At 55.6% G+C, this 22,366-nt stretch overlaps 1 protein-coding gene across 2 annotated transcripts; it reads right to left on the bottom strand.

The window, feature by feature from the left end:
* Positions 1 to 4,472: 4,472 nt before the first annotated feature.
* HPN (hepsin) lies at positions 4,473 to 20,897 on the bottom strand. Of its 2 annotated transcripts, none has more exons than XM_032841869.1 (13): positions 20,726 to 20,897; positions 20,077 to 20,146; positions 15,052 to 15,153; positions 14,921 to 14,962; positions 9,736 to 9,865; positions 9,537 to 9,659; positions 9,383 to 9,423; positions 8,760 to 8,925; positions 8,471 to 8,655; positions 5,713 to 5,814; positions 5,370 to 5,512; positions 5,025 to 5,189; positions 4,473 to 4,835 (listed from the first exon to the last, which is right to left on the bottom strand). In XM_032841869.1, the coding sequence occupies exons 2-13, from the start codon at positions 20,090 to 20,092 to the stop codon at positions 4,794 to 4,796; spliced, it is 1,257 nt and encodes a 418-aa protein (XP_032697760.1). In that variant the 5' UTR covers positions 20,093 to 20,146; positions 20,726 to 20,897; the 3' UTR covers positions 4,473 to 4,793. The 2 variants fall into 2 exon arrangements, with proteins under 2 accessions (XP_032697760.1, XP_032697761.1); XM_032841870.1 differs by having other exon boundaries at positions 4,473 to 4,821; positions 20,726 to 20,894.
* Between the last annotated feature and the right edge of the window lie 1,469 nt (positions 20,898 to 22,366).

Genomic DNA, 22,366 nt, shown 5'->3' with positions numbered 1-22,366 from the left:
GATTGATGTGGAGCTGGAAATAAGGGACCAGCAAAGAGGGCTCCTACCGTGCACCTGTGGAGATCAGTGGGGGCTGCTTTGGATGAAGACGTTCTGAGTTAGGCCAGGGGACTCCATGATCAATGTGGGGATCCTCAAGGCACTGCACTGGATCCTCAAACTCAAGGGTTCATCTGGCCAAACCAGGCGGGAGAGAGGGGTGCTTACCCCAGGCCCTAATGTGAGTGGGCCCCTCACCTTCCCCGACTCTGAGGAATCTATGGTTGAGACTTCCCAGCTGCATTCCCAGAACACCCCAGCATGGGGGCCAGGGAACCCCCCACTCCCAGCCCCCCGGGAGCAGTGTCCAAGCCTGATCAGCAGGGAGGGGCTGGCAGTGGGGGACCCGGGCCTCTCTCCTGAGATGTTAAGTCACAGCCCCAGTTTCACTCCCTCAGACACGCCACCTGGAGCAGATTACACGCCCCCCCTGTAGGACATCACACCCCACAGCCCTCTCCTCCTGGCATGTATGAGGATTAAAACAGCATTTCCCAGAGTGTGGCTGGCTGGTGGGCTGCTGGTGCAGGAATTCTGGAAGCACCTAGGAGGGAATGAGGAAGCACTGGGTAGTATTTTACTCCTGTTTGTTTATCTAATATTTGTGGGGCTTTTTTTTTTAAGATTTTATTTGTTTGAGAAAGAGCATAAGTGGGAGAAGGGGCAGGGGCAGAGGTAGAGGGAGAAGCAGGCTCTCCATGGAGCAGGAAGCCCAAAATGTGGCTTGACCCCAGGATTACGACCTGAGCCAAAGGTAGACACTTAACCAACTGAGCCACCCAGGTGCTCCCTAATATTTTTTATTTCTATTGAAAAAAAGTATGCCACTGCCACATGAAATCTTCAGTTTTTGAAAGAGTGTTAAAGTCAAGGCTAGGCTGAAAAAAGAGAAACACAAAAAGAAAGAGAAGCAGAAAGAAATGATCTAAATAAAATAATATAAGTGGGACCAGTGGTATTTGTTCCTGGTCTGTCCTCCCCACCGCCCCCCACACACAAGACAACCCCATAAGAGCAGGGATTTCATCTGACTTGTCTCCAGTTGTGTCCCTAGCGCTCGGAACAGCGCGCACTTGGCACATAATAGGTGCTCAATAAATACGAGTTGAATGAATAGTAAAAATTAAGAAACCCACACTCAAATGCCCGACTTGGAATAAATAATGGAATAACACACATAACATTCTCAGCAGCGCCCAGCACAGAAGTACTAAACAACATTCATACCCTTATTCTGATGAAAGTCATTATTATTTACAGGCAACAAAAAAGCATACTGGCCAAATCCTGACCAGCATTAAAATCCAGACAAGCCCAAAGCTGAGTATCACCATCCAAGGATGAACTTCTTGAAACATAAAAACAAATCTAAAAACATATTAAACATTTATCACTGTCACAATCTTTTTATCCACAATCACAGCAGGCAAATCTTTCAGGTCAAACACTTTAGTGAAGGACAAGGTCTCCACTTGGCCACCGGCCAACCTGCTCCTACAGTCCATGAGTTTCTGTGGCGGTTCTAAAACACGGCCCCAATTTTTTTCAACGGATTGAGATGGGGGTCTGTCTCTCTCTGCTCTTCTGAGTCTGGGCAGGTTTGTGACACCTTCAACCGACTGAGTAGAGCAGAGAGAGGCTGGGGTGTAAGAGGCAGTGTTTGCAGAAATGTTCACTGAGGAATCAGAGACCCCTAAGGTGTCCCAATGTCCTGAGGCAGCCGTGCTCAGAGGCTGGTGGGCTGGTATTGGAGCCCAGCCTCTGAGCCGCTCCAGCCCAGGCACCAGACGTGCGAGTAAAGCAGCTTCCCTACTCCTGTCTCTGTCCACCAAGTCCCTCCATCCTTGAGATCTTTGAGACCGTGACATCACCGAGCAGAGCCAAGCAGTCCCTGCTGCTCTCGTTTGACTTTCTGAGCCACAGAATCCACGAGCATTCTAAGATGGTCACTATTTTACGCCACTAAGTTTGGGCTGGTTTGTTATGCGGCGAGGGAACGAGAGCCGCTGCCCACATGATACCACAGGATTTAAATAGTGTTACTTTTCTGCAGAAACGAAAATCCATTCCCTGCTCGCACCACTCCTTGAACGTTCACAGTAATAATTTCTGATCATCACAATCACTGTTAATCACGATGGCATTTTCCTTGTAAGATAACTATTGTGAAAGACTGCGTTGCTCCTTCCGCTTGACTGGGAGGATGCCAGCCGAGGAACCACGTGCGAGGCTTTCCATTCCAACTTACATCCGGCAGCCTTTTCTATATTTGCAAGTGAATATTCAGCACATAGAAGCACTGACTGTGGATGCAAAGCCTTGCTTGAGCTCCTGATATGGTTACACTGGGTGGGCCGGATTCTTCTGGCTCAGAGATGCCCACCGGTGACATGGAAGTGAAGAATATGGATGGTCAATTTTTCTGAAGATCAAGATGCCAGCAGAACATCAAGACAACCCTATATTTTTTTTAAAAATTTATTTATTTATCTAACACAGAGAGAGATCACAAGTAGGCAGAGAGGCCGGCAGAGGTGAGGGGAAGCAGGCTCCCCACCAAGCAGAGAGCCCAACGTGGGGCTCGATCCCAGGACCGAGATCATGACCTGAGCCAAAGGCAGAGGCTCAACCCACTGAGCCACCGAGGTGCCCCAAGACAACCCTGAATTGTCATCATGGTTCTAACAGCTATGTGGCTCCTTGGGGAGGGGGGTCAAGGTTGGTGGGGGCAGGAGGAGAAACTGAGGCTCACCGATCCCTGGCAAACACAGGAAGCTGGTAGATGGCTGTTGAGTGAATCAAGGTTTCCCTAACTGATTCCCAGCTTCCAAGAGAGCAATAATGGTGGCGGATGCCAGAGTGGCCTCCTGGTCGACCTCTTTCCTGTGGCCCTGCTATTGGATTTTAATGCCCAAAACATCTACTAGATCCCCTAGAATAGGACTGCCTCCCCTCAGGTCCCCCAGGGCAGGCCATGCCCTCTTTTGTCCCCTGCAGAGCCAGGCCAGGTCTGCTCAGAGCACCCCCTCCTGCCAGAGTAAGTTGTATCCCCCTATCCCCTCCAGGACATGGTTGTATCTACTCAGGAGCCCCCACCCTGGGGCCATGTCCTCTCTGGATCCCTGAGCTTCATAAAACACAGGCGCCATTCATTTTTCAGCTAATTACAAAATTCTAACAAAACAATGTGTGAGCCAAGTCTCAAATGAACATCTCCAATAGGATGGGTCAGACCTCACAGCCCCGTGCAGACGTTTGGGAAACCTGCCTGGATCTTGCAGATGAGACTGGGCAGAGGTGGTGGGCGGGGGTGGATGTGGGGTGCTGGGGTGCTCTGGAAGGAAAAAGCTATGGTGGGGATCAGCTACGCTAAGGGTTTGGTATCCAAGGACTGAAGCTTGGAACTTCTTCCGAACAGTCGGCTGTTAGTCAAAGGCACTTGCCTGCGTCTACGTTTCAGGAAATTGCTTAGAGCATGCAGGTGATGGGCAACACTCTATAATTTTTTATCACCGGAAGTCATGGGAAACAGGCTCCGGTGAGAATTTTCCCCGAAGACCAGCTGGTTTTCAGCAACATGTGGACAATTAGGGCAGAAAATGCTCAATTTCTCACAGTTTAGGGGCAGCAGCACCCCCTGGTGGCAAACACAGGAAACACCCGCGGTGGCTATCAAGCCTTTATGAGATGGGCAGATGCTCTAGGGAAGAGTGGGTCCCAGGGGAAGCTGGGACCTAACCTCCAGCCCAGATGAGGGAAGGAGCAAGGGTCTCAGGGCCTGGGACTCCTGTCTCTACCCTACAGCGCCCAGTTTCTTGTGTTGGCCTATGGGGAATGTCTATTTTCCCTCCACTGGGCATCTACATACCTTTTTTAAGAAAAAGCACTCCGTTTTCCTTTGGGGAGCTCCCTACACTGAAGTCATATAGTTCTTGAGAGTCAAACCCCTGACTCACGTATCACACATCGTGATCTGTTGAGGGGCGAGCATATAACCCAAATATGTCCAGTGAGAACCAGGCCTGGGCCTTTCTTGCTGTAGCTATTGGGAAGAAAGCATTTTCTTTTCACTGGGGCTGCTCAGTGGTCCGTAGCATATCAGCCTAGCATTTGGGTAGGTGGGGGACATCTCTGTCTCTGGTTGTAGGGGAGGTTTCTTGCAAATAAAGCTTCTCTCCATTCAAAAGCAGATTTTGGAGCAGAAACGAGGCAGTCCTGATGAAAAATATTTGAGCAGCTGGATCCAGCAGTACCTGAAGCCACTTGCTCCAGAGCATTTTCAGTTAAGTGAACCAATTAATTTTTTTTTTCTCTTAAGCCAAGGGGAATTGGAGGATAATGCTCCCTGCCTGATTTGTACCAGTCCCTAATTTCTCCCTTCCCTCCCAGACAAATGTCCTCATTGCTATTTACACTTGCAAACTCAGAGGCCATGTTAATCAAAACCATCTTTATTATTTAAAGAGCATCCTGTCATCATGGGCACCTAGATGGGGGTCCCCAGATGGCAGAACAATATTTACATGGGGGTCAGGAGGGTGAGGCTCGGGTGTTCCCAGGGCTGAGTGGGCCCGCCACTGTGGAAGAGAGGAGCCTGGAGGGAGGGTATCCTTGGACCTGTGGGCTCAGCCCAAGAAGAAAAACGTCCCATTCCGGGCCCAGGGTGAACCCCATCAGGTGAGGCTGGAGCCACCTAGATGAACTTGGGCCCTGGAGGCGTGCACATCAAGGAGAAGCCACAGGTCAGAGCTGGGTCACCATGCCGCTGGCTTCGGAGTGAGTCTGGAGAAAGACAACTGGGGGCTTCTGAGGTCTGAGAGGCTTCCCCAGTCCCACGGCTAACCTCCCCTCCCCACAAGCCCTTGGAAATCCATCTGTCCCCTGGCCTGAGCACAGGTTTCCAGAAAACCCCTGCCTCCTCCCCACTCCCCATTAGAGTCCCAAACACTCCCACCCAATGGCCCCCATCTGGGCCCAACGTTCACCTTTATGGCCTGGAAGATCCACTCCCGGAAGTCACTGACTTTGGTGTAGACACCTGGTTTCTGGGCCAGGGCACAGCCGGTGCCCCAGCTCACGATGCCACACAGCCGCCAACGTGGCGTCCGAGAGATGCTGTCCTCACACACGAAGGGGCCGCCGCTGTCACCCTGGTGGGGGCAGGGGAGGCCTGGCTGGAGGCTAAGAGGGCATCTGGGAGGCCCTCTGGGATGGCCAGGGGCGGTGGTCACAGAGCCATGTGGCCCAGAGAGAGGGTCCCCGGCCACCCACTGCCTGGTGTGTCCATCCCTGGAGTGGCAGGGGCTCGGGGCCACCGCGCACAGTCTCACCTGGCAGGCATCAATGCCACCCTCAGGGAAGCCGGCACAGAACATCTTGGGCTTGATCTGGTTCGCGTAGAAGTCGGGGCCATTGCAGACCTCATTGCTGATTATGGGGACTCGGGCCTCCTGGAGTACCCCAGCCTGTTGGCCTGGGGGTGTGCGGGCAAGGCTGGCCGAGGCTGGGGAACAGGCGCGGCCCCCTTCCCTCCTGCTGCGCCCCCCACCCCAGGCTCTTCAGGATTCCAGGGCCTCAGGGCCAAGAAACATTTGCCTTTCCAGCCAGACTGCCTTTCCCCAGCCCACTTCCATCTCCCTCTTGGTGGTTCTGCAGGCAGAAGATGGGACTCACCGTAGTACTGCGTGTTGCCCCAGCCAGTCACAGTACAGATCTTGCCATGCACCAGGCCCTGGCCGGCAGCCGGGAGGCACACAGGCTGGATGTATTCTGTGAAAGACCCGGCGGTTCAGCCCCTGTGGGCCTGCCCTGCCTGGGACAAAGCCTCTGTCCCCAGTCTCAAAGGCCCCGACACACCCTCTCCTCTGCTCTTTTAAAACAATCACATTAGAAGCTGCCTACCCTGAGAGCCCACCAGGTCGATGTCATCCTGCCTCACTTCCTCCAAAGTCCTGCCAGTCCAGAGAGTGAAGGGCTAATATTAGCCCATTTCCAGAGGAGGCAGATGAAGCCGAGTCACTTGTTTGAGGTCTCATAACGAGGCAATGACAGAGCTAGAATTTGAACCCACGTTGGCCTGGTTCCCAAGCTCTGCGTTCTTAACCGTGGCCCACAGACAGCCCCCACTCCGCCCTCCCCCAAGAAGGTGACTTTGTGAGAAACAGAAGAAGGCCTCCCTATCTTTAGATACTTGACTTCCATCTGCCAGAAGATCATTATACTTGGTACACAGATCTACACCAACAACAGTGAGAATGGTGCCCCTAAGATGTGATGTCCTTGTGCAGTGCACAACCCACACCGTAGATCCTGGCAGCTCTGTCTACGGCCTGCCTGCTGGAGACTTCACAGGCCTATCATCAGGGCTCTCAGGTATAAAATGGACAGAATAATCATCTCGCTTAGAGGCTGTGGTGAGAAACCGGTGAAGCCCTTTGCAGCATGCTTGACAAATAGGAAATGCTCATGTAACTATTAATAGTAATAAACAATGACAATAGCAATGACTTCTCATGGTAACTGAGTGCTCACTGTGTGCCGGCATTACTCTAAGCTCTGTACTCATATTACCCTTCCTTTTTAAAGATTTTATTTATTTGAGAGAGAGCAAGAGAGAGAGCCTGAGGAAGGGGAGGGGCAGAAGAAGTAGGCTCCCCTCTCAGTGGGGAGCCTGACATGAGGCTCTATCCCAGGACCCCAGGATCATGACCTGAGCTGAAGGCAGACGTTTAACCGACTGAGCCACCCAGGTGCCCCTCATATTACCCTTTTAATCGTCTCGATATCCCTAGGAAGACATTTAATGGATCAGGGAAACTGAGGCACAGAAAGGTGAAGCCAAGATCACATGGCTGGCAAGTACCCCAATCTTATCCCAAACTTTGGGCTCTTACCCCCTTGGCCGTGTGTTTCCCAGCCAAGTGGCTCCCACCCCACCCCTCCATGCTTCCATGGACCCTTCCCTATGTCACTATTTGCAGCCCTTCCCTCCCTAAAGACAAGAATTTGTTTAATTTTTTTTTTAAATGTGTATCATCCCCTTTGATGGAAAACCAGGAACACGGACCATTCAAAAGAAAATAACCATGAAAAGAAGTAGAATGCAGGCCACAGAACAGCCCCAGCAGCAAAGCCTGGGGGTTACAAGCACAGACTCCCGCGCCAGGTGGCCTCGACCCAAATCTTTGCCATTTTCCAGCTGCAGGACTTCAGAGCCACTCTGCGTGGGGACCTTCCCCCGTGTGGGAAAACAGTGTCCTACCAGGATCTGCTCTCCTAGGGCTGCTGTTGGAGCTAAATGCACACAGGCTGGGGACATGCTGAGAACAGGACCAGGCACGCAGGAGGTTGAGCTGTGAGTGTTGACACTACGACATCATCGCCAGGATAGTATTTTATGGTACTTTTTCGTTATTGCTATACTATTGCCTGCTAAAAGCTCATCTACACCCTCTTTGATGACTTCATCAGCACTGTTTTTATGAATATTGTTGTCATGCTGTGGCCTGCAGAGAGTACAGGCTCTCAATCCACTGGCATGCGGTGGAGAAACGCTAAGGACAGCCGAGACCCCAAGGGAGTCTTTCTCCGGGAGAGCAGGGAAAACACTCCGGAAAACTGCAGAGGGAATAACTTCTGATTCCCTCTCGGGTTCGTTAACAGCTGTTAAAAGTTTTCTTCATTGCACTTCACTGTATTTTTTGGTAACAGATTTTCTGAGATGGAATTCACACACCACACAGCTCACCCCCTTCGAGCGGACAAGTCAGTGGGTTTTAAGGGGTCCACGGAGAGTTTAGTTGTGTGCCTGGCCATAGGAAGGTGCCACCATCACCACCAATGATTTGAGGACATTTGGATCACCCCCAAAAAGAAAGCCTGTCTTCTCTGCTTGTCGCCTCCCAATCTCCCTGTCTCCATCCTCCTCCCCACCTCACACCACCCCTACTCCCTGGCAACCATCTTCTCTCTCCCCCGTTCTGCCTCTTCTGGACATTTCCTGTAAATGGAATCACCCAGTGGCCTCTTGTGTCTGACTTCTTTCGTTTAGCACAATGCTTTCAAAGTTGATCTGTTGTGTCACGCATCAATGCCCCATCGTTCCCTCTTAAGGCCAAATATTACTCTATGCTAGAGATCTACCTCATTTAGTCTCTCCCTGTGTCCAATAAACATCTGGGCTGCATCCGTCTTTTGACTGTCACGGACAGAGCTGCCACGAACACCGGGGTCTAAGATCTTACACGCACCCGCGTTTTCCTTTCCTCTGGGCATGTAGCCCCAGGCAAATCCGCTGCAGCAAATGGTAACTCCGTGTTCCAATCCCCTCGAGATCGGTTTCCTGATCACCATGGATTCCTATGACTCGGTCCTCTGTCCTTCCTGCCTCTGGAGTCCCCAGGCCCAGGCGCATCCCCAGACTTACCCGTAAGGGGCAGAGGATTGGACAGGTGGACCAGGGCGATGTCATTGCTGTTTTCCTCACTGTTGGGGTCTCGAAAGGGGAGGTAGGCCCCGTGGTAGATGACTGCCTGCACCCCCAGCTGCAGGCCATGGGGGGAGGCCTGGGCCACAGCGCCGGCAAACACTCGCCACCGAGATAGGACCCGGTTCCGCCTACCAGGGAATAGGAGAGGAGGGAGGCAGCTTCCCCTGGGCGCAGACTTTCCCACCTCGCCTCTCCCCTGCCTCTCCCGCTTGGGGCTGTGCAGGACACTCACTCAGGGAAACAGTGGGCAGCTGTCAGCACCCAGTCCCCAGAGAGCAGGGACCCTCCGCAGAGGTGTGCCCCATCGTAACGAAGACTGACTTGCCATGGCCACTTGCCCAGGCTGGTATCTTGGCCTCCCACGATGCGATCCACAGGCAGCTTCCTTCGGCCACAGTCTGTGGGAGAAGCAGAGTCAGAGGCCGTGGGAGGGTCTGAGCCTAGAAACTTCAGGACATAGCCCCATCCCTGGGGACCTATAGGAACATGGCCCTGCTTTGGGGGACTGAGGGGACACGGACCTGCCACCCTGGGAGAGTCCGAGGACACAGCTCCATCCTCATCGGATCTAAGAAGATATGGCCAGTGGGAAGGGGGAGGATGTCTGATGGGATGAGACCCTGACCTGAGGAGTCTGCGGGAACATGGGCCCAACCTAGGGGAGTGAGGAGGCATAATCCCATCCCTGGGACCCTATGGGGACATGGCCATGCCACCTAGGGGTGTCTGAGAGGACACACACAGCTCCACACTTGTGAGATAAGAGGTGTGTATATTTGGGGGGACGGTGTCCGATGGGACATGGCTCAGCCCTGGGGGGTCTCAGGGAGAGGGTTCTGAGTTTCAGGGTCTCACCTTGGCAGACGGTAGCTAGGAAACGGCCCCTGGGACAGTCACTGTGACAGAAGGATCCGGGCAGGGGCAGAAACAAAAGGGGAGGCCAGTTAAGACAGGAGAAAGGGTCCCAAGAGTGGGTGGGATGGGCATCCCAGCCCGTGGCCCTCCTCACCACACAGAGATGACCTCGAGCAGCCTCCGGGCCAGCGGCAGCCTCCCCTCGTCCACGCAGAAGAAGCCTGACGTGCTGTTGGCGCCCGCAGTCCGCACATCCAGTTCCGAGTGGCTCAGGGCCCTGGGCAGGCAGGGGTCAGGCCTGCTCCTCCCGCCCCGCCCCACCCCGCCCGGCCGCCCTCGGGACTGCCCGGTACCTAAGGAAGCCCATCTCCTCGCAGCCCAGGCCCGCTACCCTGGCGTTGGAGCGCGAGGAGCACAGCAGCCGCCACGTGCCCTCCGTGTCATCGAACACCATGAGTCGGGCGTCGGCCGGGCTGACCTGCACTGCAGGGCGACAGGACGGCAGCCTGAGTCACCTCCCCGCCGCGCCGCCCCCCACCCAGCCCGACCCCATGGAGCTCCAGGTCAGAGTCCCCACAGGGGCCGATAGGAGCCTGGGGTGCACCTGCGGGCGGGAACTCCAGGTCCTGCCTGTCACCTCCTGCTAACTAGAATGGCTGCGCATGCGCAGCACACCTGACCCTTAGCTCGGACATCAGACACCCGGGAGGAGGGAAGCGGTTTCAACCACGCTGCCAAGAGCATGGCGTTTGAGGCTGGAGCTGCTGGGGGCATTCTTTCCCCCCATGTGGGGAAAAACAAGCCAACATGGAGGAAAGCCAGGGGATGTCTACCCCTCGGTGGTGGGAGACCCAAGAGACCCCCAGAATGGTTGGATAAGTAAGTGAATTGTTTCCCTTGTTATTTAACCAGTTTTCTCCTTTTGTCTTATGCAGCCAAAGACCCTTGACTAACACCTCAAATGGCCAAAATTCTTAGATACCTAGTCTTTTTTTTTTTTTATCTTTTTTTAATTTCTTGGTAGATACTTAGTCTTTAAAAAAGAAAGAGGAAAAAAGGGAAAGAAAAGCTATCTTTTCTGCAGGACTTGTCCGAGCCTTGAATATTCTAAAGTGCAATTCTCCAAGCTGAGCATGAGGTATTCGTTCATTCACTGGCTCACTCGTTCATTCATTCACGGGGTAATAAGCGTTCACTAGACGTATACCCCATACCCAGCCCTGCGGGTGGGTGATGCTGGAGGCACAAAGATGACCAAGACAGCCCTGGGCTGTGCCCTCACCAAGCCAAAGTCTAGGACTGGGGGAGACAGACAGCAATAAAAAAAAGTCACTCAGCCAAACACATCATCGCAAACTTTGAGAAGAGGGGGGATGCGGATACAGGAAGGCTGGAGAGCACTGAGGGCTTCCTTGCATCTGGGGCTGGTTGTGTTGAAAACTGCCGGTCCTCTTAGCTCGTCCCAGGCTGTTCCCCACGCATGGCCAGAGGACCGTCTCTTGCACCTAAGCCAGGTCAGTCCTCAGGTGTATTTATCTATATATACTACACCGGCTGGGCGAGGCTCTATTTTGGGCAGTGAAACAAATTGTCACGGCATAAACAAATCAGACAAAATCCCTGCTCGGGGGAACTCCAGGACCGGTTGGTGAGATAGGTAAGAAAAGGTACAAGCAAGCAAAATAGACCCTGCATGTCACAAAATGAGGGGCTGGGGAGACAAAGCCAGCTTGACTGAGGCAGGGGCATCCTGGCGTGCGGGGAGAGCTTGCCGTTTTCCACAGGCGGGCAGGGAAAGCTTCACGGAGAAGCTGGGGTGCGAACATAGATCTGAAGGAGGGGGGCGAGTCTCGAAGGTAGGTGAGGGAACAGAACTAGGCCACAGGAACTGCAAGTGCAGAGATCCCAAGGCTGGTGCGGGCAGGGCAGGGCGGGGTGGGGGAGGCACTGCTAGGAGGGTAGAGGGGAGGGAGGGAGCGAGGGGCAGATGAGCTGGGAGGCAGGCCAGGCTCATGGGAGGACTTTGCTTCTCGGGCAGGGAAAAAGGTGCAGCTCGGGCGGGGGAAAAAGGTGCAGCTCGGGGAGGCTCTGAGCTAGCAGCCCCCTGACCTGACTCAGGTTCCCCTGTGAACCTGCTCCTAGGTGTGAGCCAGGGGCAGACTGCAGGGGGGCGCCCCAGGAGCAGGAAGGGGGTTGCTGCTGCAGAGTCCAGGCAGGGGAGGATGGAGGCCCAGTGAGGGCAGGGTCCATGGGGAGAAGCATTGAGATTCTGGAGACATTTTGTGGGTGGAGCTGATGGGGTTTGCTGACAGACTGTGAAGGAAAAAGAGGGGTCAAGGACAACTCCAAGGAATCTGGCCTGGGCCCTAGAAGGATGCAGCTGCCCTTGGCCAGGATGGGGGAGGGGCAGAAGGAGCAGGTCTGGGGAAAGGCCAGCTGGAACCCCCTTGGTCCTATTCTCCTGAGCCTCGTGCACTGCTGGCGCCCGGATAGCACATTCTAGGAAACCAGATCTAGGGCAAATTCAATTTGGCCTCATCCAAGCTGAGGGGATCTGGACAAGGGAGGCAGAAGTTCCAGACGCAGTTCTAGAGAACCCTGTCTGCTGAGAACCTGCCATGTGCCCAGTATTATGCCTCACATCCTCCCTGCCCACAAACAGCAGGACCTCGCCACACCACTCCAAGGCCACAAAGATCATCCCCCTTCTGATCAGAGGAGGAAAATGAATCTTGGAGAGGTGGGGCGCCTTGCCTAGTATCACCAAGTGAGTGAGCAGCGGAGAGGACTTGCATTCAGGCCTGCGTGACTCCAAACCCCAAGTTCTGGATTTGTGCCCGCACAGCCTCTCCAGTGACTTCCTTACCCACAGCAGTCACTGATCACTTCCCAGCTGCCTCGTTGCAGTCTCGGCCCCCTGCTCTGGGGTTGGGTATTGGCGATGCCAGCGCTTCTGCTAGATGGCACCTCCCACCCCTAAGGCTTGAGTTTGAAACACCAGCTGGGGGTGAAAAGTTTCCAAGTGTTCCAGATAGGGTAAGGTTTTAGGAAAGAAAAGGATCACTTTATGGATATCCTTGGGGGGAGCCAGAGGGAGGGAATGTCAAAGGCCCCCTCCGATTATTTTAAAAGCCACGTTCTGTACCACTGTTTCTCACTTTTCCGCTCTTTATTCTTGTTGGTATTATTTGCAAAAAAAAAAAAAAAAAATGTGTTCTTGGTCATCTGGTTTTGCTTACTGAATTATCTGATATATTTAGAGGTGTGAAAATCCCAGGAAAATGAGGTGGGGATATAGTTTGGGGGTTGTTTTCCTTTATTTGTTTTGTAATTTCCCATCATTTTTGGAAAACCTAAGTACAACTGGAGGGCAGAAGTGCTGGCCTTGGTGGGAATGAGGTCTGAACCACAGCCTCGTTACTTTCCAGCTGGAGGCCAAGGACAAGTTAGTTCAGCTCCATGACTTGTCATGTTCTCAAAGACCTCCTGAGCAACCCTATGGGCAGGACACCATCTGGGGTGGCAAACTCAGGGCTCCCGTCCTCCTGAAATGCCCCAGAAGTCAAGTGTGGGGAGAATTTTACCCTGGGTAACAGGCATGGCCGCAGGGTTGCGGGAGCATGGGGCCTGGGGGTGCGGGAAGGCCTTTCTCAGGAAAGTTAAAGCAGGGTGAGACCTAAAAGCCACATTTACCAAATGGCTCAGAGCCAAGCACTGTATCATCTCTCCTTATAGCTAAGGAGGTTGGGACTCAGGGCAGGACTGGCCTGAGGCCCCAGAGCTCAGCAAAACCTCGAAACTGCTTCTAGGTGTGAGCAGACAAGAGGTGGTAAGCCAAGACCGTGGGGGCCAGGAGGGTCCTTCAAGGGCATGAGAACGGCCCATAGGCTGGACCCTGGAGAGTGCCAGGTGCACGGGTGAGGTGAAGGCCGAAGAGGGGTCTGCCCCCGGGGAGCCCGGAGCCTGCAGGGGCCTGAGACTTTAACCCAGTGTCCGTGGGGAGCTAGGGAGCATTTTCTGGGCTGTGATCCCTCTGGCCTGCTGCTTCTTCAGTGTGTGGTCTTGGGCGAGTCAGTTCCCTTCACTGGGACTCAGCGAACCCCATCTGCAAAAGGGGGGCGATGATGATGGGTCCAAGGTTACAGCGTGGGTGCAGCAGATGGTAGCTGTCGCTATAGTGAGTCACTTGGCTGTTTCTCGAGAAACAGCAGAGTGTAGTAATTCTGCATAGACAGATCGAGGCCTGGGTTCAGATCCCAGAGCTGCCGTTTCCTAGCTCTGAGACCTGTGGCAAGTCGCCGGGCCACGCCTCGGTCTCCCCATATTAAAATAAGCTTTTGTGAAGGTTAATGAATTGAAACCATAAAGCCCCAAGGCCTACGCCTGGCCCCTGTGAGGGGTCGCTAAGTGCTGGGACGGTGACCAGAGCTGATGTAGGCTTTCCCTGTCCGGATTTTCATTTCTCCTCTTAGCATGATCTGAGTCCTTTAGGGAATTAGATGAGGCTCCTGGGAGTGAAAAATACATCCCATCACCCAACTTCCCCTTTCTTCCTGCTGAGCTGGGCCATGGAACTGCAGCTGGGGGCTGGCACCCAGGAAAATTCATCCATTCATTCCCCATTTAGTTTCCACATCTATTATTAGTGTGGCCGTTCATTCTCAGCTGCCTGCAGACACAGCTCTGCTGGGCCTGAGAGCTAGCTATTCCTGGCCTCATCATCTCCCAGCTGTGTGTCCTCTCTGGTCTCACTTTCCACATCTGTAAATGGGGATCATAGCAGTAGCACCCTACCCCCACCCCCGGAGAATGAGGAAGGGGTTGCCAAATTCATACAGCACTTCCCAAACGGGCTCTGACCCTGCCTCGTTGTAAAGAAACACATTTTTATATTTTACAATGTAGCCCCGAACTTGTGCTTTCTGGAGCAAATCACTGCATTGCTCTGAGCCTCAGTTTCCCCCCCGCTGTCAAATGGAGAGAACAACAGCACAGCTCTCATGGAACCGAAAGGAAAGATTAACAAAACTTTTCCGAGCTGAGAGAGATGTGCGGCGGTCTTTTCTAATCTAATCTTCTTCATGTTTCTCATTTTTTTATTTTTTAAAAGATCTTATTTATTTATTTGAGAGAGGATGAGAGAGAGCACAAGCAGGGGGAGCAGCAGAGGCAGGCTCCCCACTGAGCAAGGAGCCCATGTGGGACCGGATCCCGGGATCCTGGGATCATGACCTGAGCGGAAGGCAGACACTTAACGGACTGAGCCACCCAGGCGCCCCTCTCCTTCATGCTTTTTAAGTGTGGTTTCCAGCTCCCTAATTGGATTGCATGAGGCACTAACGGGTAACGCATTTAGAGTCTGGAAAGCACGAGACAAGGTGGAGTGCTTAGAACCGCCCCTGGTCTAGAGCAGGTGCTCAGTATCAGCGCTATCAACATCTCTGCGCATGCTCACACAAGTCACTCAGAAATCTTTCCTTGAGCTCCCACCAGGTTTCCTCCAGGGATCCCCAGAGGGTCCCAGCCTGCTTTACTCACCCGGATACAGCGGCTCTTGATCACTCTTGAGTAGAAAGGTCACTGCAGAGAAGACAGAGGTGAGGGCAGGCAGGCAGGGGGCTGCGGGGGGGGGGGGGGGGGGGGGGGAGAGGCACAGGGGCCACTCTCACCAATGGCCCAGGATGCTGCCCCAATGCCTGTCAGGAGCAGCAGGGTCCCCGCAGTGAGAGCTGCCACCTTGGGTCCGGAACAGCATGGCACCGTCCGGCCACCTGCAACAGACACCACGCCCGGGCGGTTGCCAGGCCTGTCCTCCTCTCGGCAGGGCCTGGGCACGGGGCCAGCTCTGCCCTGCCCCCCTGGGGCTAACAGGACGCTGGATTCTGCCACCACCTGCCCTGGGCCAGGTTTCTCAGGACCCACCCTCTCCTACAGTGTGGCTGACCAGGTGTCCCCAGCGTTCCGCTGGGAAGGGGCGTGGCCAGGAGAGCTGCCACCCGCTCCACCCTCCCCGTGGCACTCCTGGCACTGCGGACTCTCCCTCGCCAGTGAGGCTGCACTTTGCTATCTCCTTCTTTTCTTGAGCCTGTCACTTCTGCTCCCTCTCTCAGAGGTCTTGGAGCCTCCGGGGGGCAGCAAGCCCTAACCTCCGCTCTCTTGGCATCTCACTTCGCTGCTGTTTGGCACGTCCTCACGGCTCCATCCTTCTCTGCTGTCCCAGTCCCTCTGTCCCTGAGCATTCCCCCCAAACCAGCCCTCTCCCACAGTACCCAGCTCTAAAGTCAAAAATGCCCCTGGAAGTTAAGAACCTAAGTTTGAAAAGTTACTGGCCTCACTTAATAAATAGTGGTCTTAGCCCTCCCAACCCAAGACCTTGGGCGGGTGACCTCACAGCATTGAACCTCAGCTTTCTTGTCTGTTTAATGGGCATCCACCTAGCACTCACCTCTAAAAATAATACTTTAAAGTTCTCATAATCATAGTAGCCAAACTCTTATCACAGGCTCATGCCCCCAAGCACTGTCCTCATTTTGGGGGAGGATTCCCATTTGTCAGACAGGGAACATTAGGCTCAGGGAAGTGGAGTGAGATGTGCGTGGGACTCAGTCAGCAGGAGGCAGTGGCGAGTCCTGGAACCCTGGGAGCATGGGGTGCTGCAGCCCAAGCTTATAAGCAAGAAGCCGTGCTCCCCTCCCCGCGCCATAATGCCTGCCAGAGAGCAAGTTGCCAAGAAATGCTTTTACATCATTGGAGCTGTGTGCTCCTGGGCAATACCTTTCACTTTTCTGGGCTTCCTTGGTGAAAAGGAGCTTTGTTCACTCCTTGTCCCACTCTGGCACTGTTCTAGTGTCTGGCACCCCAAGACAGATGAGAGGCTGGCTCTCATGGGGCCCACATTCTCATTCGTGTGAGATTGAGGGGAAAACATAAGCAAGTAAACAACTTGATGGCTCCCAGATGGTGGCAAAGTCTATGAAGAAAGTAATGCAGGTCAGGGCAGCAGGTGGCTTCTGTGGGGTGCTAAGAGGAGGCTCCCCCAAGAAGTGACCTTTGAGCTGAGACCTGAAGGCTGAAACTAGCCACGCAAAGATCCCAATGAAGAGCCCCGTGGGCAAAGGGAACAGCATAGGCATTCTTGAGGCAAGAATAAGAGCATGATCTATTCCAGAGAGAGACTCCAGATAGGGCCAGGATGGCATGAGTTCGGGGAAGGCGGGGACCTAGGCTGAGAGCAGCTGGGTAGGCCGTGTGGCCTGAGGGGAAAGGGGTTTTTATTCCTAGAGCAACAGGGGCCGTGGGGATTAAAAGCTAACCCCTTCACTAGGGATTATGGGAAGGCCAAAGAGGAAGGGCTCCCAAGAGTCTACAGCTGGGTCCGGGGTGTCCCTAGCCTCTGCAGGACATCCCCAGGGAGGCGGGAGTCCCAGGTCCTTGACCTGTATCGCAGTCCTACAGCTGGTGGGCACAGGGCCAGACCAGCACCCAGAATGGAGCAGGGCATAATCTGGGATCTTCCTGGGGTGGCCATTGTCCGGGTGTCTTAAGAATTTGAGAACGCTGCAGTTCCCAACAAGGTGAGAGAAAACAAATACACCCTCCTTCCATAGAAGAGGCCACAGGGGGCCAGGCCAACCCTGGCCTCCCGCCCACCTGCCAGCTCTGTCCCCAGCCATCTTCCTGGTTCCGGTGGGAGGTCCTGGCTCCTGCAGCCATTAGGCTGGTCCTGGTCTCTTTGTTTTCAGGTGTGCCCGTCAGAGCTCTGGGCCACTCCGAGCCCAGCCCAGAGGCTTTGGTGCCTCTGCTGGGATGGCGAGCATTGCCACTCCAGGAGAAAGACCTCCTTCCACACCTTCTGAGTCAGGGGGCTTTGGGCAGCCCTCAAGCAGGTGTCCCGGATAGGACAGCAAGTGTCCCCACTCTGGGTCCTCCAAGTGCGAGGGTGCCCCCACCTTAGATCTTCAGCCCCCACCATCTGGCTGCTAAATCCTCACAGGTGACATCTTGGGCTCCTTGTCCCTGAAGTTCCGCTCAGTCAACAGCTCATGTCTCAGCCCTCAGTGTCCCCAACTCCAACTTCCCGAATGAAAGTCTTTCCTTTGGCCTCTGGGACACCGCATGCGTCCGGTTTTCCTTCCACTTCTCCAACCCACTTACTCCCTCTCCTGACCCTCTTCCAACTCCCTGAAACCTGGAGTTCATAGGATGGGACGTGGCTTCCTCCCCCTCATTCCCCCTGGCTCCCAGGTCTGACTCACACACCTCCACAGCCTCAATTTCCCTTTTCTATCCTGCAGGTTCGTAGATACCTCCCCCTGGGACCCTCTGGGTCCTTCACATCCCCCAGGTCTCATACTGGCCTCAACGTCCCCCTGAGTCCCCAGGTCCCGTCTCAGAGGCCCTCATCCTCAGGACTGTCCCTCTTCTGCAGGACACCTCCCGCCCACACAGCTTGCCCTCCCTGAAGCCCGCAGGTCTCCTGAGCAGATCCTGTCAACCCTCTCCTTCCCTGTACCCAGCCCCACCTAAGCCCTGGGCTCAGCCTCCCCTCTGGTCAGCCTCCACACGGAAGCCTGATGACCGTCCTAAGCACCAAATCCGCTCTGCCCCTTCTTTACCTCGAAGCCTCCAGGACTCCCCAGTGTCCCCAAGACAGAGTCTAAGACCCTCAGCCCTGTGCTGCCAGCCTATCTAGGATGTAAGCATGGCTGTTAGAGGTTTGGGAGTCAGAACCTATGTTTCCCCAAATTCCCAGACAACCTTATGGGTCATTATCAGGCCCCTGACAGAGCTTCCAACAAGCAACCAAACCCACAGAACTTGTAAAAATACAAGCCAGAATAAGAGCAACAAAGAATGACTACCAGCGCCATCTTGTGGAGACACCTGGCACTGCCGGCGCCTCAGCGGGCCCTTCACCAGCAACAGTCCCGAGGGACCGGCTCACTCCCCTCATCACTTTCCCCAGCTCCACTTCCCACATGGCCTCTAGAAATACCTGAATTCTCCATGTGCCCCTGCACACCTGGCAGCTGGCTGCCCTTCCCTTTGCTGGGCACCCCCTACCTAGTCCCAACTCACCCTGGGTGTCAACCTCCTCCAATTCCAAGTCCCCAGGGAGCCCAAGAACCTTGTCTCCAAGTGAACACAACCGGCTTGCAGCCCCCGCATAGTCCTGTCCTGCACCTTCCTTCCAGCCTCACAGCAGGTGTTAATAAGGAAGGTGTCATTACCGCCATTCCCGGCGTGCAGATGAGGAAAGGAGACCCAGAGAGGCACAGCCACCTACCCAGGGTCACCCAGCAAGTAAGCAGAGCACCAGAACCTTTGCATGTCTGGGTCCAGGTTTGATCACCGGCTCCAGCCCTGACAGCAGGACGCAGCCACGGGGCCAGGCCAAGCTGCCTGGAAAATGCACCACAGCCCACTCGCCTCAGTTCTCTCTGTCCCCAGACCATCTCTGGCCATCCTTCAGGGCATGATCTGCTTTTCTCCCTGGTTCATTCTTGCAGTGGCCGGGGCCGGGGCCCTACAGACTCCCTTCAGCCAGCTCCAGGAGGAAAATTGTCCCGAAGGGTCTAGGCTCTGCCAGCCACCTGCTCACCAAGGGCACAGTGGCCCCCCTCCTAAACCACTGGGAGCCTGGGTTTGCTCTGGGCCCTAGCTGTGTGGTCTGGGACTTGATGTGCTAACTGCTAGAGCCCAGGAGGCCAGTGATCCACATGGCTCATTTCAGCCAACACAACCAGCACTCCCGGCCTCTCATGCCCTTGAAACCTTCACATCACCCTGGCGGGGTACAGTCACCCCAGATCCATTTTCCAAATGAACACTGAGACCCAGAGAGGGTGAGCCCCTCCAGCTGGCTCCCCAGGGAGGTGGAGGTTGAGAGGGAGACAAGCTGTTTGGAGTCTACCAAGGGCCCCTCAGGGCCAGCCACCCAGGCAGCCGCTCTGCTCCCATCATTCCTGGAGCAGTTTCTCTGCGCTCTCTCCTCTCCATCCATCCCAGCTGAGTCCAAAGTCCTCCCTCTGCTCTTTTGCCCACAATGCTAAGAGGTGGGAGGAATGTCTGGAATTGGTGGGGGTCTTGGGTCCCTGGGACACAGGCTGGCTGGCCTCGGTCATGATCATGACAGCTCTGGTTCATGGCCTGTGTCTCATGTGCTAAGCCCCTCGCCGGTGCCTTAGTGTGGATTCCATGCTCCCAGCAAGCCCTGTGGGTCGCTAGGCAGGTAGCCTTAGGATCCATGCATGACCCAGGGTGCGGGGGAAATGGAGCCCAGGGAAATGACATCACTTGTGCAAGAGCACACAGCTAAAAAGTGGCGGAAGCAGATTTGAATACAGGCCTCCAGAGTCTGTGTCCATAACCATGATAGCTGGTCTTCCCACCTTAGCCCCAATCGGGTACAGGTCCGGGGTTAGCTAAGACATCACTGGGATGTGAGGGGAAACTGAGGCAAGGAGCCAGGAAGGTCGTATGGTGTAGGCAGGAAGGCAGGTGGTGGCACAGCCCCACAGAAAATTTGGTTAATAGTTAATCGGGTGGAGGAGACTTCAGAAGGGGGTGGGGATGCGCTCAGGAGGGGCACCAGAGAGAGGGGGGCTCTGAGAGGGCAGAGGGTTGGGAGCAGAGCACAGAGGGAGGGGTGCCAGGCTGAGCCAAAGTTGGGACTCAAGGAAAAGGGGACTCACCCTCCTTTTCCGCCATGTCACGGACTCTTGTTAATGATTCCCCGGCTGACCTCCCGGGCCGGGGTGGGACCTGTGGGGAGATGAACAGAGAGGCAGGGCCTGGGGGAGCCGAGCCCAGCCCCGGTGCCCCCAGTCCCAGGCGCCCATCCAGGGAGGCTGGACAGACTGGGCCCTGGCCAGAGCACGCCGTGATCACGGACGCAGATCAGGCTGGGTTCAAGGATGGGGTCAGTGTCTGACCAGCAGCCAGGGGACTCCTGGATTTGCAGGGGTGGGGGCCCCTTTCCTGGGCCTGGGGGAGGAGGAGACCGAGGGTCTGAACTCCCAGCTCTGAGGAAGCAGAGACACCTGGGGGCCTGAACTCCTGGGTCCTGGGGAAAGAAGGATTTGGGGGCTCAGAACAACTAACTGGGTATGTGGGAGGAGGGGCATAAGGGCCCAGACTCCTGAGTCTGAGGGAAGAGGAGACCTGGGACCCAATCTCAGAGTCTGAGCAGGAGGCAGCTGGAGCTCCGAGGTCCTTGGAGAGACGTCTGAGAGCCCACTCTTGGGGTCTCCAGGAACCCCACTATTGGGAGGTGGGCATTAGGTTGTGTGGGGACGAGGGCACCCGTACCTTGGGCCTGGAACTGAGGGCCCTGGTCCTTACCCTGGGGTCCGGCAGGTGGGGCCGCAGCTGAGAGATGGTGCCCTCTTCGGGTCAGTCTCCGGGCCTGGGCAGGAGCATGGTGGCCCACGGCAGCGGTGGCCCGGAGGCAGAGGCAGCGGCGTGGGGCCTGCTAGGCCTGGCTGCCTCACCTGAGGAGGAGGGGGCCGGGCGGGAGGCGGGGGAAGGGGCGGGGAGGGGCAGGGCAAAGGGATTGGCAGCACTGGAGGCCACCTTGCAGGCGGGGCAGGGTTTGCAAGGGCTGGACCTGGCTGGGCCCGCAACCTCATCGCCTCCCTCCTGCCTGGAGGGGGCCCAGGTGTGCCATTCTTAGGGGAGGGGGGAGCTGGGACAGGTTTGGCCTGAAGGCAGGGGCTTTGGGCAGACAAAGCAGGCTGGGAGGGGTGGGGGGGGGCGGGGTGCTTACAAGGACTGAAGTGTGGGTCTTTGAATTGGAGGGAACCAGATATGGGGCCCCAGCTGCCCCAGCCCACCCCGCTCCTGCCACTTCTTCTGCCTCCGGCCCAGCCCCTGCCTTACCCCTGCCTTACCCATATTGGCCCCAGCATACGGGCCCCAGCTCAAGCCTAGCTCCCTCCCTAGCCACCCCTGCCCCTTCTAGCTCGCCACCCCCATCCCCAAGCTGAACTCAGGCCTACCACTGCTCCCTGCCATTTCCTGTCCCCATGTCCAGCTCCTGCACAAGGCCATCCTGGTCCCTGCCCCAGCCCTGGCCCCAGACCCCACCCTCCCCCAACTTCGCCCCAGCCTCAGCCCCAGCCCCCTCCCCCCAGCTGCCTTCCTACAAGTCACGGGGGCTGGTTTGCTTTGGCAGCCTCTCTGCTGCCTGCAGCCGTGACCTCTGGAGCCTGGAAGTCCTGCATGTGGGGGGGAAGGGGGGGCTTGGCCCGGAAAAGGCAGCACCAAGCGCTGAGGTCCAGGCCAAGGGGCCGGAAGTGTCCACAGGAGGATACACACTGTCCCGCCAGCAGCCAGGAGCGATCCACGTCAGACCCCAGGGCCAGATAAACACCCAGACACACAAGGGTCACGGGCAGCCACCTGCTAGCGGACAGCCATGCACCCAAACACAGACGGCAGCTGCTCACCTCACGAGCAGAGCCATAGCCTCCCACAAGGGCTCCTGCTGGGCGGGGGGTGCTGGAGCTGCCAGCCCCTAGTCTCTCTCTGCCACTCCCTCTACCTGCATCTTCCTCTCCTTCCCTCACCCCTCTCCAGCTCCCACCGCAGCAGAGAGAGCCACCCTGCTAGGAACTCAGCAAACCCCCAAACTCAGGCATCCCCTCTCTTCCCTCCATGCCACCCTTCCCTTCCCTGCTGCCCCCGTGACTCCTCTCTGGCCCCCTCCCACCCTCCTGGCTGCGCTAATGACATCCCCCACCCCGCCCCCGCTAATCAAGTGCTAAGTCGATGAGAGTCACCCACCTGTTCCTTTGCCCTCCCTTTCCCTGAATGTGCACCCAAAAGCGGGTTGGGGTCGGGGGAACCAAGGCTTTGGGGAGGGTGACAGGGCTCGAGAGAGAGACTCTGAATCAAGTCCAAGAATCTTTATTTCATGAACAAAACTACTTGTGTGAAGAGAAAAGAGGCTGAATGGGCCTTTCTAAGTGGCCCCAGTCCAAG

The sequence above is a fragment of the Lontra canadensis genome, unplaced genomic scaffold, assembly GCF_010015895.1.
Source record: "Lontra canadensis isolate GAN:19392208 unplaced genomic scaffold, GSC_riverotter_1.0 scaffold125, whole genome shotgun sequence".
NCBI lineage: Eukaryota > Metazoa > Chordata > Mammalia > Carnivora > Mustelidae > Lontra > Lontra canadensis.
This window is presented reverse-complemented; position numbering and strand designations above follow the sequence as displayed.

Coding starts and splice junctions, on each gene's coding strand:
- HPN (XM_032841869.1), bottom strand. Junction 9,424..9,536: donor CTCGAGGTCATCTCTGTGTG/GTGAGGAGGGCC, acceptor CTTCTGTCACAG/TGACTGTCCCAGGGGCCGTT. Junction 5,513..5,712: donor GGGCAACACGCAGTACTACG/GTGAGTCCCATC, acceptor GCACACCCCCAG/GCCAACAGGCTGGGGTACTC.